The sequence below is a fragment of the Leptidea sinapis genome, chromosome 16 (assembly GCF_905404315.1).
Source record: "Leptidea sinapis chromosome 16, ilLepSina1.1, whole genome shotgun sequence".
Classification (NCBI taxonomy): Eukaryota; Metazoa; Arthropoda; class Insecta; order Lepidoptera; family Pieridae; genus Leptidea; species Leptidea sinapis.
In genome coordinates, this window is record NC_066280.1 from 4,515,911 (window position 1) to 4,529,961 (window position 14,051).

Consider the following 14,051-nt stretch of genomic DNA (forward strand, 5'->3'; position numbering starts at 1 on the left):
ACGTTATTTAAAACTACCATTGCCCGCGACTTCGTTCACATATAATGCATCCCGCATAGCTTGCATGAATCCCTTTTTTAATGTACCTGTACAATGCAAATAAAAACATAACTTATGTCTCTATGTACATAATCCCTTTATTCATGTAAATAGGACAAGAAATGACACTTATGAATGTCAAAAATTTTCTTATCTTTTTAAACATTTTTTTTTCTACGGAAAAGGTTGAGCTTTAATGAGAAGAAATGACAAGAAACTTTTTGCCACTCTTTTAAATCAATATTTTACCTTACCTTCATCGTTTTACAAATCATTTCAATTACAATATAATATGTAAAGTGATGCAACAAAAATACTCAAACGTCGATCAAAAACAGCCTTAATATTGCTCCGGCTACGCTGAAGGCATTCGTCAAAGTTTCATGAAAGTCTCCCCAGTAGTTCCAAAGATTAGCGTGTACAAAAAAATAAACTGACTGACAGATAGACTTTTTGAAGTGAAAACTTCTTTTGATGCATCGCACACACATGTTTTCGTAGGCAATAAGTTAGGTTGATCCGTCACGCTCTGGGGTGAAAGAGTCGATCGGGTGAACTCGGGACCGCCGAGTGTACCCGAGTGAGAAAGATACAGTCAGCTGCTCTTGTCTGTAGTGTGGCTGTGTTTAGCATATATGTATAATGAATACGAAATAATTTTAATGAATAATTTAAGAGTTATTATACGTAATAATTATTATTATTTTAAATTTGAATTTTTGTGACAACATACAGACACGTCGACTCTAGAGTTTTATTATAGTTAATATTATATTGACTATTGTTAACTACTATAATTAATTATATAAACGAATTACATTTAAGTTATGAATAATGAAATGACATACTTGCTGATTTAAGTAAATAAACCACTTAACAATAATTTTGTTGAGTCTTGTTTTTGCGAAAATTACATGAACACTGTTTTACCGGTTATATTGACGATCGCACGAATGTCACGACATTTATTGATCTCTTTATTATTTTAGTTTGGTTTGAGTCATGGAAATAATTTCTTTACGCTCTAAAATAAAATTATGATGATTCAAATTTTTTTATATCTTCAATCTATGTTTATCTTTTGAATATATAATACCTAGTCTTGCCATAAATACTGAAACAAAGAAAAAAAAATCTATTGCAAATAACGTTTATTACTTTTAGTGTGTTAGTTTAATACACAAATATAAAACAATTTAAAATATAAAAAGCTTATGCGAAGTGGTCTCCACTGGCTGCAATACAGTCCTTTAAACGTTGAGGCCAGTTATCAGTAGAAACACGCACCCTTTCCATGGGAAAATCCTTCATGATTTTGAACGGATTGTTTTTGGGGACTCCGAATTATTATGGCGTTTAAAGCGAGCCGTTCTTTCTAAAACTGACTATAAATCATAATCCAGCGGATTAAGATCGGGACTAGACGACGGCCAGTCTTCAGCTCTGATGAAGTCCGAAATGTTCGTTTCCAACCAAGACTGCGAAGACCGAGCTTTGTGACCCGGCGCCGAGTCTTGCTGGAAGGATGTTACGGAGCTTCACTACCTTCTTAAGAATTGTATATTGATACAGTTGTATCGATGTTTTGATACTTTTTTAACAAAAGTATGGCTCAGTCACTCCTTCATAGCTCCCCCACCAAACCATCGCTGAAGTCTGATAGTGCCCACGTTGCACTCTGTCGACTAATTAGGAAGCTTCCTTAGAGCTTTGAGCATAAATAGGGTCATTTTGTTTGTTAAAATGTTGCTCAATTGTAAAAAAATTCTCATCCGTAAACAATTTTTTTTCTGTGATCTCCCTTTGCGTACCGCTTCAGTAGTTGTTTCGATTTTACCACCCTATATTTAAATTATCAGTTTAGAAATGACCAGTACGTCTCTTATAAACTGTAAGTCCTAAGTCATCGTTTAAAATACGCGACATGGATCTAGGCTATCTTCATCTCTTTTGCTTTCGGACAGGATTTCTTCAAATTCCTTCCCTTACTGTTTTGACCAACTTTTTCGTACGAACAATACGTGGACGGCCAGATATTTTTCTGTCACGAACAGAGAAGCTCTCATTGTACCTATTAATAGCCTGGTACACAAACATTCTAATAATACCAAGCGTATGGAGTATTAAAAATTGCATTTAGCTCCATACCTGCTTTGTGTAATGCAATCACAGTGCAGCGATTCGGTTCTCTTTACCACCCCACTCCATTTTAATAACGCAAAATATTGTACAATGTATTGGCGCCAAAATGAGAAACTCAATAAACAATCATATAAAATGACAGATTCCAAATTCAAATGTATTATTTTGTTTATTTTTAATTGATGCAGTATTTATGGCCAGACTAAGTATTTACTTATTTTCGCAAGTCGTAATACCATTTGCAACTTATATTTAAAATATAAATATTTTGTGAAATCTGTAAATCTTGATTTCTTAGATAACTTATACGTCTAGATAGGCTAGAACATTTGTGAAAACGTCGAAATAAATTAATGAATGACTGTTAATTTCTATTTGGAGCACTGCACGCACACGGACACAAGTGAAATACAAATCGTGAGTATAGGACGTAGCTTGTCACGCACACTAAAGTAATAAACCTGGCCTGTTTTCATCGGCTGTCTTTTTTTCAATGAAAAAAAGGGACGAGACGGGCAGGACGTTCCACTGATGGTAATTGATACGCCCTGCCCATTACATTACATGTCTAGCAGCAAGAGACTCCATCTAAACGTTTAAATTAGCTAAGGTTTATTTAATACTTTTACCATTTATTAAAAACTCACACCATGTATGTTTATAATCATAGGTTCATGAAAAATTAAATAAAATGATTTTTATGTAAAATTATGATTGTGGCCTGATTGTACGTACGTTCACCCCTCGTCAGATATCTAGTTTGCCCTGACATTGCTGCAAATAGTTGTGCAGTAACAAAAAACAGGGTTTGGGAGGTTGACTGAACAGTACACGCGCCAACTTCAGAAGTTTGGCGAAGGGAACCTTTCTTAAATCAATCGATTTAATCCGGTCAGCTCACATGTACATTAATAATAAAAATATTGGTCAAGATAATAATAATCTGCCATCTCAATTAGGTTTTCATATTCATTTATTTTCATCTATTCATTGTTTATTTTCATTACAAACGTTGCTTCCTGATGTCTTATATAATTTGTACATTTGGTACGATTCCCCGTAACGATAGTTTTAATTTAATGTAATGTGGTATTTTTATACATTATTTTGTGCACCTTAGCACATATCATGTGTTGGGATACGTACTTCGTGAATTCACTTCTGTTACACTTTTTTTTAAAGGCCGCAATCAAGTGATCATCGATCATCAAATAAAACGTCGAAAATGGAGCTGAAGAATCCCTAGCGTCCAAATAGGTTCCATATACTGAGGCAAGCTCTTCACTGGAAGGAAAACGTGGCCGTCCATTGCGGAAATTTAATACTGGATATAAGATTAAGAGCGACATAGATATGCCCAGGACTAGATACAGACGCCTTGTGCTTCCCCAAGGCATAAAAAGAAAACGGAAGTCCCATGCCAATGGGTGTCGTAAGAGGCGTCTAAAGGCATTTACCAGTGGGAGGCTTGCTTGCACTGAACACCGGCCAGATTATGGATAGCAGCGAGAAGCAGTAATGTGTAAGCATTATTGTGTTTCAGGCGCGCTAACCCGTGAAATTACTGGGCAAATAAGACTTAATATCTTATGTCTCAAAGTGACCAGCGCAATTCTAGTGCAGCTCAGAATTTTTGGGTTTTTCAAAAATTCTGAGCAGCACTGCATTGTAATGGGGTGGGCGTATCAATTACCATTAGTTGAACGTCCTACTCGTCTCGTCCCTTATTATCATAAAAAAAGTTACGCTATGTACACTCTCTGCCCCCCACAGAGGATACTGTAACTAAAGCGAGTTTCCCAGACGAGCATGAGATCTTCAGATCACTGTAGGGCACCTATATAAAGCACTGTCTAATTTCATTTCTTTATTACTTTTACTTTGTTACTATACATTTTAAGCTAGAGTTCTTCTATAAGATATAATTAAATAAATTAAAAAAGTACGTTTATATCAAATTCCGAAAATCGATAATCCTTCTTCTCCATGTATGAGTAATCCTTTGAATTTGTTTATCCCGCTATGAACAAATACTTAAGTACATAAGAAGTTACTATTACAAAGAATACAGAATAGATACCTGTAAAAAAAATCACTTGAAAAAGAGTTGTGCATAAGAGTTTAGCCTGTGCTTCCCCGGAGGAGCTTTCCACCATAGAAATGATAAAATGAATAAAGTAATTATAAAAGTAGTTATTAAAAAATAAAGTATAAAAATATGTACTTTATGGGCTGGTAATTTAATCGGGACCCCAATAAAATGAAATTTAAAGATTTTAAAAATATTGAAACACTTTTAATGAATAGGTAATCAAGTCAAATAAAAGTTATCTTCTTAAAACTGATTGCATTTTGTGCCGCTATCGTTATTATATTAAAATTTAAATTAAAAAAAATCAAATATTAAATCCTCGTTGCTTGGTAATGTTGGAGCGGGGTGGTATTGCCGTCATCTCCTTTCGCGGCGGTAAGGCGACACCAAGAGAACGATCGCGCTGAACGCCAGTCGCATCTGAGCAATCGTCGACTCGACATGTAAGTATCTTGTGTTTAGTGGTTACTGTGAAAAATATTGTGAATTTTTTTAGTGCACTGATTTAGTATTTAATTCGAGGTGAGTGGAATAAGTGAATAAAGTTCGCGATGTAAAAGCATATCCATGAAAGGGGGAAAAATTAACTACGTGATTTAAAAGCAAATGCAAGTTAAACAAACTATAATAAATAAATTCTGTGAATTATATGTGGTTATTTTGGGACGATTGATCATTTGTTCAGAATTCCAACCATCTCTATTGAGTTCGGGCTGTATGCAAAAACATAAGCCATAATTTGGTAGCACAGCTCTGGTTCTATTTTTGAAAACCGCGGTGCTCGATTTCAGTTTCGGACAGCCAATAGGATCCATGTTTATCTTACGTTTGCCGCGTTTTTGGCAATTAGCCAACGTTTAGCCAATGGCTTGCTAGAGTCAGAAACGGGATGAGACGCGCATGCGTAAAGCAATCCTAGACTTATTTAGATATATGAAAAGCTTTAAGACACCCCATTGAAAAAGTATAGTTATTCTTTTAGTTTTTATTTGTGTTAATATCTAAGGGATTTATTAATTTAAATATTAGAACACCCACTCAGAATTTTTTTGTACTTAATTACTTATTGAAATTTAATTATTCCATTTTAATTATTTTTCTTAACCTACTTTAGGGGTAACCAGCTTTTAAATAAATTTATATAGGAAAAAGTAATAAGTAATATTATATTCCTTTTTAGTATTTCTCAAAATCGTATTAAATAAATATTATCATTAAAATTAATGCTATATTTTATATTTGTCTTACTCGATTGTGTATTACTTAACGTTGTTATTAAATTATGAAGTTCTTATTATAATGTTCGAGACACGAAATTTGTCATTACAAATGTACAAACTCTCAAGGATGGCACTAAAAAAATATAATGAATGTTTACTGACTACGTAAATTCACAAAAACTAAATTACCTACATGTTAACATAACTTTTGCATATTATATTTACAATTTACATAATTCTCGAATATTCTTACGAAGAAAATAATATTTCTTAAAATTTCGTACTTAACTTATCACAAGTGAAGGCAATTTTTTTATTTATTTGCCGATCGTGGGCAGGTCCGTCGGCCATACTGCCGATATAAGGCTAAGTATTGCGAGATAATTTTTAAATATATTTTTTTTTTCATAATTTATACATCTAACATTATATGTATATGCTAGTATAAGCATTCATACCCATAAGCACATTTTACACTTCTTCGAACATGTAAGTTAGCGCCAAAAACACAAAAATTTGAAGAATATACAAGCTGTAAATATTAAGTAAAGTCATTAGTAAGATTTTTGCCGCTCGTCCATTTTTAACAGGTTATGTACGTACTTATGGGGAAGCTCCTATGTGTAGAAATTACCCTGATCCCGGATTATTTTGCCTTTGAAACACTATCAAGTTAACCTATCTGTTTTAAACAATAAAGAGAATATAAGAAGTTGAGGTACCTACTCATTTTACGGCTGTGATAAAAATAATCTCAGGTTTTCTCTTTTAACAAGAGATCCGGGGGCGGAAATTAGTTTGTGAGCGCTCATTTTAACAACGGGCTTACATAATTTATACGTCTAGAATCTAGATAGAACCTCTTGCTGCTAGTCAACCAATGAAAACAGGCCAGGTTTATTAGTTCAGTGTGCGTGACAAGCTACGTCTTACACTCGCAATTTGTATGTCACTTTGTGTTAGTGCGCGTGCATTGCTCAAAGTAGAGGTTAACTGTCAACTTTAATTTTTTTCGACGTTTTCACAGCTGTCACAGTCTATTTAGATATACAAATAATCTAAGGGCTCGAAATTAATATTACTGTCATATAACACCATCATCACAATTAGTATGGTCGCTAAAACCCAAAAATAAATACTTTACATATCATATAAACACTTATAAATTAACTGAAGTGTAATTCTTCGTATTGAATGAGATTAACCCGTCATGCTCATAGCTACGCTATGGGGTATTATATAGCTATGGGGTAATGGGCTATTTTTTTTCTTTGACCCTGTAGATATTTCATACATAATAGATACTTTGTATAGTTACCTTTTGATGAGAATAGTTGACTAGAATATACCAAATCATTGACAAATTCGTTCAATTCACAATTCTATTTATAAATCGCTAATTCCTACTCACTCTCCCCCACCGGTAAGATATGCTACATTTATACACTTTCATTAAATATATCACAGTGATTTTTCCAATAAAAAAAACTAACTGGATGTTTACAAACATTAACTATTTCTACATACCCTGACATTTTTCTGTTTTTTTTTCTGACAGTAAGGGACTAGACTAGCAGGACGTTCAGCTGATGGTAAATGATACGCCCAGCCCATTATAATGCAGTGCCGGTCAGGATTCTTGGGAAACCCAATAATTCTGAGCGGCTCTACAATTGCGCTCGTCACCTTGGGACATAAGATGTTAAGTCTCATTTGCCCAGTAGTTACACCATCTACGGCGTCCTTCCAATCGAAACACTGATTTATATTTATTATTTTTTCTGGTAATTATAAATTTTTGGTTAAATGTATAGCAAATTAGCGGCAGAAGTAAGTGTTATTTCAAGTAGGTCAGAAAGTCAGTAGGTAAACACAATTAATTGTGAAACATAGCCATGAACCAACCGCAGATACAGCACGTAACATTGAGTTGTTACACACCACCTTATCTAGAAATTACATTCCAACTGTTTCCTAGTGACACATCTACATAATAGTACGGCCACGTTGTATATTAAATCAATAATATACTACTGAAGTTGTAAATATTTGATTATATATAATAAGTGCGGCAAGGAAACACTTCTACCGAGTTAACTTTAACTTTCATAAAAAAAAAACCTTTTCCAAAGTGGAAAGTTTTAACATTCATATGCAATTTTGTTTAGTTTTGTGGATCTATCCCATTATCAATTCGCGGTATTTTGCACACACATTGTTTAGTGGTACAGAAAAGGACATAGAATATACTACCTGTCAGCCCCAATTGCGGAACCAATTTTGATTTTTCAATAAAAGGCATAAAAGGCATTTATTTTCTCAATTGATTCCTTTATAATTCTTTTTGATGTAATTTCTAATATACTAGATACTACTACCGCTTCGGAAACAAATGGCGCTCTGAGTGAGAAGAAGCGGCGCAAGAAACTCTCCAAGCACTCTTTTTCAATAAAAATATACAATATTGTGCAGTCATTTTTATCGCTAAAAATTAAATCACAATCTAGTCCCTGGCTGTCCGATCATTTAGATATTCAGCAGTGGAGTAATAGGATTTACGAAAGAGCCATTTTTTTATATGTGAGTAAGCTAGTTTAATATTCAAAATATTACGAAGGTAAGTCCATGCGTGGCTAATTGCTTAACATTAGATCGCTTACTTTTTCTATGTTACTGTATCTCCTCTCCTGTATTAGAGATGTCCGTAGGTCTATGCCCCGTGTACTTGTCTTAGTCTATGGTTAGTTTCACTTGCCGCCAAGAGAGTAGTTAATATTCTATGGTAAAATGTTGTATTTTGAATTTGGAACGATGTTCAAAAATTAGACAATATATCATTAATATGTTGAACTTAGGCCGCCACATACTGTTTAAAGTACCTCCATACCTATCAATCAAAGCAACCGTGTCGATAAAATTATGTTTCACGTAAAGTAACAATTTATTGAAAATTTGACATTTCTAGTGTATTTTATAGATACATATATTAGTTGTGTCCCAATATTTAGAAAGATTTACGACGAATTATAATTGAAATCTACACATACAAAGTCGCTAAAAAAAGAAAAGAAAAATTATAAATCGACAAATCCTTTATTTTTTATTTTTGAGGTTATTTTATAAGTAATTTACTGGGAAATTCCAAGGAATGCATTACTAAGTAGAGGTGAGATGGATCCCGTTTGTCGACTGTTGGTCAACAGCCGTACGTTTCGCAACAATGACTCACACAATGAAATATTTCTTCCTTGAATCATCCAAGTATTTGTACAATAACTGTATTTTGAATACAGGTAAAAATAATATAATTGCACTCACGAAGTACGTCATCTTCGTTTACTACATGAAATAGATTCCTACATATTAATTTGGCTTGTTGGGTTAACTACAGCGCAATTTTTAATACTATTCATCATATCATGTGAGTTTTAATTGGTATTTTTAACTAAAGTAAAATATTTGAAAAGACACGTACAAAACAATTACACATCTTTCACTTTTTTTTTTATTTGAACTGAATGCAGGCTAAAGCCATTTTGACCATAGTGCGACAGCCTGGTTTTACGTTGCGTGATATTTTTTGTGATTACCAATACTTTCCTTAATTAGATCTGATGTGATGCCCAAAAACGATCTATGTTTAAACTGATACATGTATATCTATTATAAGCTACTTAAGATTAAGAACCGAGCATACTTTTAACCTTTTAGATCAATGAACTCTAAGGATAACTTGAATGGCTTCATGTTATTTCGTTTTTTTAGCATATACCGTGATGGATGTTTAGTGTCTCATTTTTTCAGCCACTGGTAACCGGTTTGATTCCTTTGAGATGTAGGAAATGCAATAAGTGTTAGGTACCACTGTATGAATGAAAAATGAATGATTGAAAAAACAAATTGCACTAAAAATTTTAAAATTCGTACATGAAGTAAGGTAATTAAATGAATTATAGGATATAATATATTATATACGCATACTGTACCTACTTTTCTAAAAAACTTCTCGGTAGTAGACTTCTAAAACCAGTTTGTCAAAATTTAAATGATTATATAATATTGCCTCGCACAGACTTTAGAATTATATTGCCTTTTTTTTTGGTGATTGACGTTGCCTAGCAGTCTTTTGTTTTTAATAAGTCAATAAAATATTTTCGACTTTGATTTGTCTTTTACCACTTCCCATCGTGAGCCCATCTTATACAAAATATAATAAAATAATTATTAGAAGACTCAATCAAACCACATAAATAATATTGACATCGCTACCAAACTATAGGCGCTTCCAGAGTCTATAAAATGAATGACGTTTAGAACTTGGAAGATTAAATTTAAAAAGTGCTGTTCTTTTATTGATAAGCTAGTACCTATACTACATATTTATTTTATATATATAACTCTCGGGCAATGCAATTAGCTTGCCCGCTATTTTCTGCGTAATAATCACACTCACAGTCCATCGCCTTTTTATTAGCACTACATGGAAACTATTAACTTTTTACATACATTCTTATAGTTTATGGCAGTAGAATCGGCTTTGCAATAAAGAAAGTATACCTTGTCTAGCCCTAAGTTTTGTTACAAATAAAAATGCATTTATTTTTTTATGACGTAATATAATCTTAATAAGCCTTATATATATATAATGTTTATTTATCTACTGAATTCTCTGGAAATTACTACTTTTTGCTATGAAGGCTTTTAATCTGCCTGCCGCATTTATGATTCGCGTACTCTTTCCATGGGAAATGTTATCACTACTTCTTCTAGAGAGTTCTTATGCGACTCGATGTCATCTTGTCGTTTAGAAAGGGACATGTCCTAAAAGTGACTATCATTTGTATTCCAAGGGTTCAGATATGGCCTAAACGTTGCCAGTCAGCTCTTCAGTCCGCTACCTTGACTTACTGAGAAGCTTGAGTAGTTCGTACGTTGTGACCAGGTATTGGGTTTTGTTAGGAACTCCAAGGTACATTTTTTAAAAACGTATATTGCTATGAGGTTTTATAGCATGATTTTAATAATTGTTTCACGTTGACTAAAGTCTTTACAAATTTTTTGTCTGTCTGATATGAATGATATATATCTAATCATATAATGATATGAATCTGTCCGATATAGGTACTGTACTATGGGTACAAGACAATGATATACTTAATACAATTTACTTACCTACTTAAATATACATAATTACATATAAACATCCATGACTCGGAAACAAACATCCATATTCATCATATAAATGATTGCACCTACCGAGATTCGAAACCAGGACCTATAGCTTAGTAGTCAGGGTCACTAACCATTCGGCTATATGGGTCGTCAAATCTGTAGATATAGGATTGTAAAATCTCTAGATACTAGGGATTCTTTGTGTGTATACTTACCGCTACCTACAGTAAAAACACTCACATGCTAAAATAAAAGATACTTATTTGCTTGAATACATTGAGAGATCTTTAAATCAGTGTGGGATTTAAAAACTATGGAGCAATAATGCCCGATACTTACATACTTACAATGTGTAGCTACTATATGTGGGTAAATAAAAAATTTCTTTGTTTCTCGTAGCTTTTCGTGTGAAAGGGAAAGAAAACAAAAACCACCAAAATGGACGCGATCAAGAAGAAGATGCAAGCGATGAAGCTGGAGAAGGACAACGCACTTGACCGCGCGGCCATGTGCGAGCAGCAGGCCAAGGACGCCAACCTTCGCGCCGAGAAGGTACCTATGAACTTCTGATACCCTGGTACTTTTGCTTTCTTTTGCGTTTGTACTAGTGCACTAAGTGCTTCGATGGAAGTAAAAATGTAACAACTATATAAGTACATAGATGAAAATAATTGTAGGTTACATATTTCTGAGCCACATTAAAATTTATGAAAGTATCATGTACCTAAAGCAGTATTTCTAAACAATAACTTGAAGCTTCTGTGATACTTAACTTAAGAAAGTAAAGTGAATCTTATTTTTATTCTTATGAATCGTATATCGTATTACCTACGTGGGGAGGGTTTTGACCGCATTGCTATGCCGAGACAAATATTATAATCTGCTATACAACGTCGTTCGATGTGGCAAGGACGAAACTACTTGGCGAGCCTTTGCCCTTTCTTTGCGTATAAAACGATATCTTTAGATCATATGATCTCCTGGTACTCGGCCCTTCGTTTATCGACATGAATGAATAAAAACGCCCACAAAGGGCGAGCTTGCATCTTGACTGCATTAATTTATATTAATTATGTCTGGATATTTGATCCTTAATCACGCCAAAAAGGCTGTATTTTTAACCGACTTCCAAAAGGAGGAGGTTAGCAATTCAATCGGTATTTTTTTATGTATGTACACCGATTACTCTGAGATTTATGATCCGATTTACGTAATTCTTCTTTTGTTTGATGATTTCGTCTACCTGGATGACATAATTGTTTTCTGTGTACGGCTTTTTTTTGGAGTTTTCATTCAAGTTGATTATATATTAGTATTATCTGACACTAAATAGTCAAAAATAAAAAATAAACTACGTTTAAAAAAACCGACTTTAAGAACTGTAAAGTATCAAATAACTAAAAATTTAATTTAATACACCTCTTATGCAAGCCTTTACCTTTAATATTAATAAAATACTATTATTTGTATGTGCTTCATATTGATAGCTTTGTAGTCGGTTTTTTTAAACGTAGTTTATTTTTTTCATTTTCCATAAAATTTAACACACACGCAGATTATTCCGTGGATTAACACATATTAGGATGTTTTACTAATGACACGGTAATGTTAACGTGTTGATGACGTAATGTGAACACGAACGAAGTCGCGGGTAACAACTATTAGATACTCATTAAAGACCGTTTGTTGTCATTTAAGTCTCGGTAGATGTAACACAAAATTTTTGTGCTTTCAATGTCAAAGAAGAAAGACTTTATCTTTCCGTAAAATTGTGTTGGCGCTTATTTCTGCCGTGAATGGGTAAACATTGTTTTCTTTCCGTCTGAAGGGTGCTGTAGCTAATGAAATTACTGGGCAAATGAGACTTAACATCTTATGTCTCAAGGTGACGAACGCAATTGAAGTACCGCTCAGAATTTTTGGGTTTAACAAGAATCCTGAGTGGCACTGCATGGTAATGGGCAGGACGTATCAATTACCATCAGCTGAACGGCCTACACCTCTCGTCCCTTATTGTCATAAAAAAAATGAAGTCAACTCTTAAGTTGCGTATATTGAATCCATAGTAAGTTGTATTGTTGTCTCTGTCATGCACAGATACATACTTCAAACCTCAACTTTAACTATTTTATAACCTTAATATGACCCCAATGTAAGTATTCGCTATACTTACCAAGTATATATAATATAAATTGCCAAGCTATAAATTGGTATTATGATAAGGTACAACGATTTACATAATACGATGTTCAAGGTAATTTAAATACAAGTTTACATAATATTACGAATTGTTTTTACCTCGCGATTACTCATACCTCTGTAAATAATTATTATCATTTTTATTTTTCAATTCTATGTGCATAAATAAGGCAGAAAAATATCTGACTATATACAATATGAAAGGTATAGAATAAGGTAAATGAAAGAAGCAGAAGTGGGATAATAATGTTAGGATATGCTAGTACCTAAATAATGGTCAATGATACTCGTTTGTTTTGATAGATCAAAAGATTGAAGCCAAGATGAAGATCAAAAGAAAGAAGATTGGTCAAAAGAATTACTTCACTGAAAAACTGGTCAACATTTTATCGTGAATAAATCGTTCCTATTTTACTAATTAAACACATGTCTGTAGTTTTGGGAATAATCTTTACACAAATACTGAAGTATTCTGGACGATTTTTTTGGTAGAGGAGGAAAAACGAGAATACACTCGGGTCACCTGATGGTATGTCATCACCGCGGCCCACAGTAAGAGTTTCGTTTTTGTAACGTTTCTGGAAGGAAGTGTTACAAAAATCGGATTGTATGAAAGGGACGCGAATAGACGAAGCCAGGCTAATATGACAAGAGCCTGTATGACAGGTGTTATGTGTTATGTTTGCCACGTAGTTTTTATTGAAACAATGTAATTTTTAGAATTGAATGGAATAAAACAAGTACTTGATATTATACGGGGGATTGTCACACTACATCAGTGAAAACCGAATTCAAATCGGTTCAACCGTTTCCGATAGACAGATAAATATTCTAAAAACAATTTTTTTGTTCTCGCTTGCATAAGTTTAATGCGTATAAATTGTTATTTCTTAAATATTAATTATATACAGACATAGCACAAAATATTTTATTATTTATATATTGTATAGATTACACACTTAATATACCTAAGTATAGAAGTAATTTTTTCATTTTTTTACCGTACAGGCCGAAGAAGAAGCGAGACAGCTTCAGAAGAAGATCCAGACCATTGAAAATGACCTCGACCAGACCCAAGAAGGACTCATGCAAGTGAACGCCAAACTTGAAGAGAAAGAGAAGGCACTACAAAACGTGAGTTAAATAAAAACTTTTTAATTTTGCTTTTTTTACGGTAAAGATGCAAA

The 14,051-nt window shown here is 33.5% G+C and overlaps 1 protein-coding gene across 4 annotated transcripts in view; it reads left to right on the plus strand.

Annotated features, from left to right (window-relative positions):
• The first annotated feature begins 4,614 nt into the window (after window positions 1–4,614).
• LOC126968812 (tropomyosin-2) overlaps window positions 4,615–14,051 on the plus strand; it is a 31,127-nt gene continuing 21,690 nt past the window's right edge. For all 4 annotated transcript variants that reach the window (XM_050813951.1, XM_050813950.1, XM_050813952.1 and 1 more), the window contains exons 1-3: window positions 4,615–4,716; window positions 11,065–11,217; window positions 13,873–13,998. In XM_050813951.1, coding sequence (XP_050669908.1) covers window positions 11,104–11,217; window positions 13,873–13,998 — 240 coding nt within the window. In that variant the 5' untranslated portion in view covers window positions 4,615–4,716; window positions 11,065–11,103. The remainder of the gene's footprint in view (window positions 4,717–11,064; window positions 11,218–13,872; window positions 13,999–14,051) is intronic.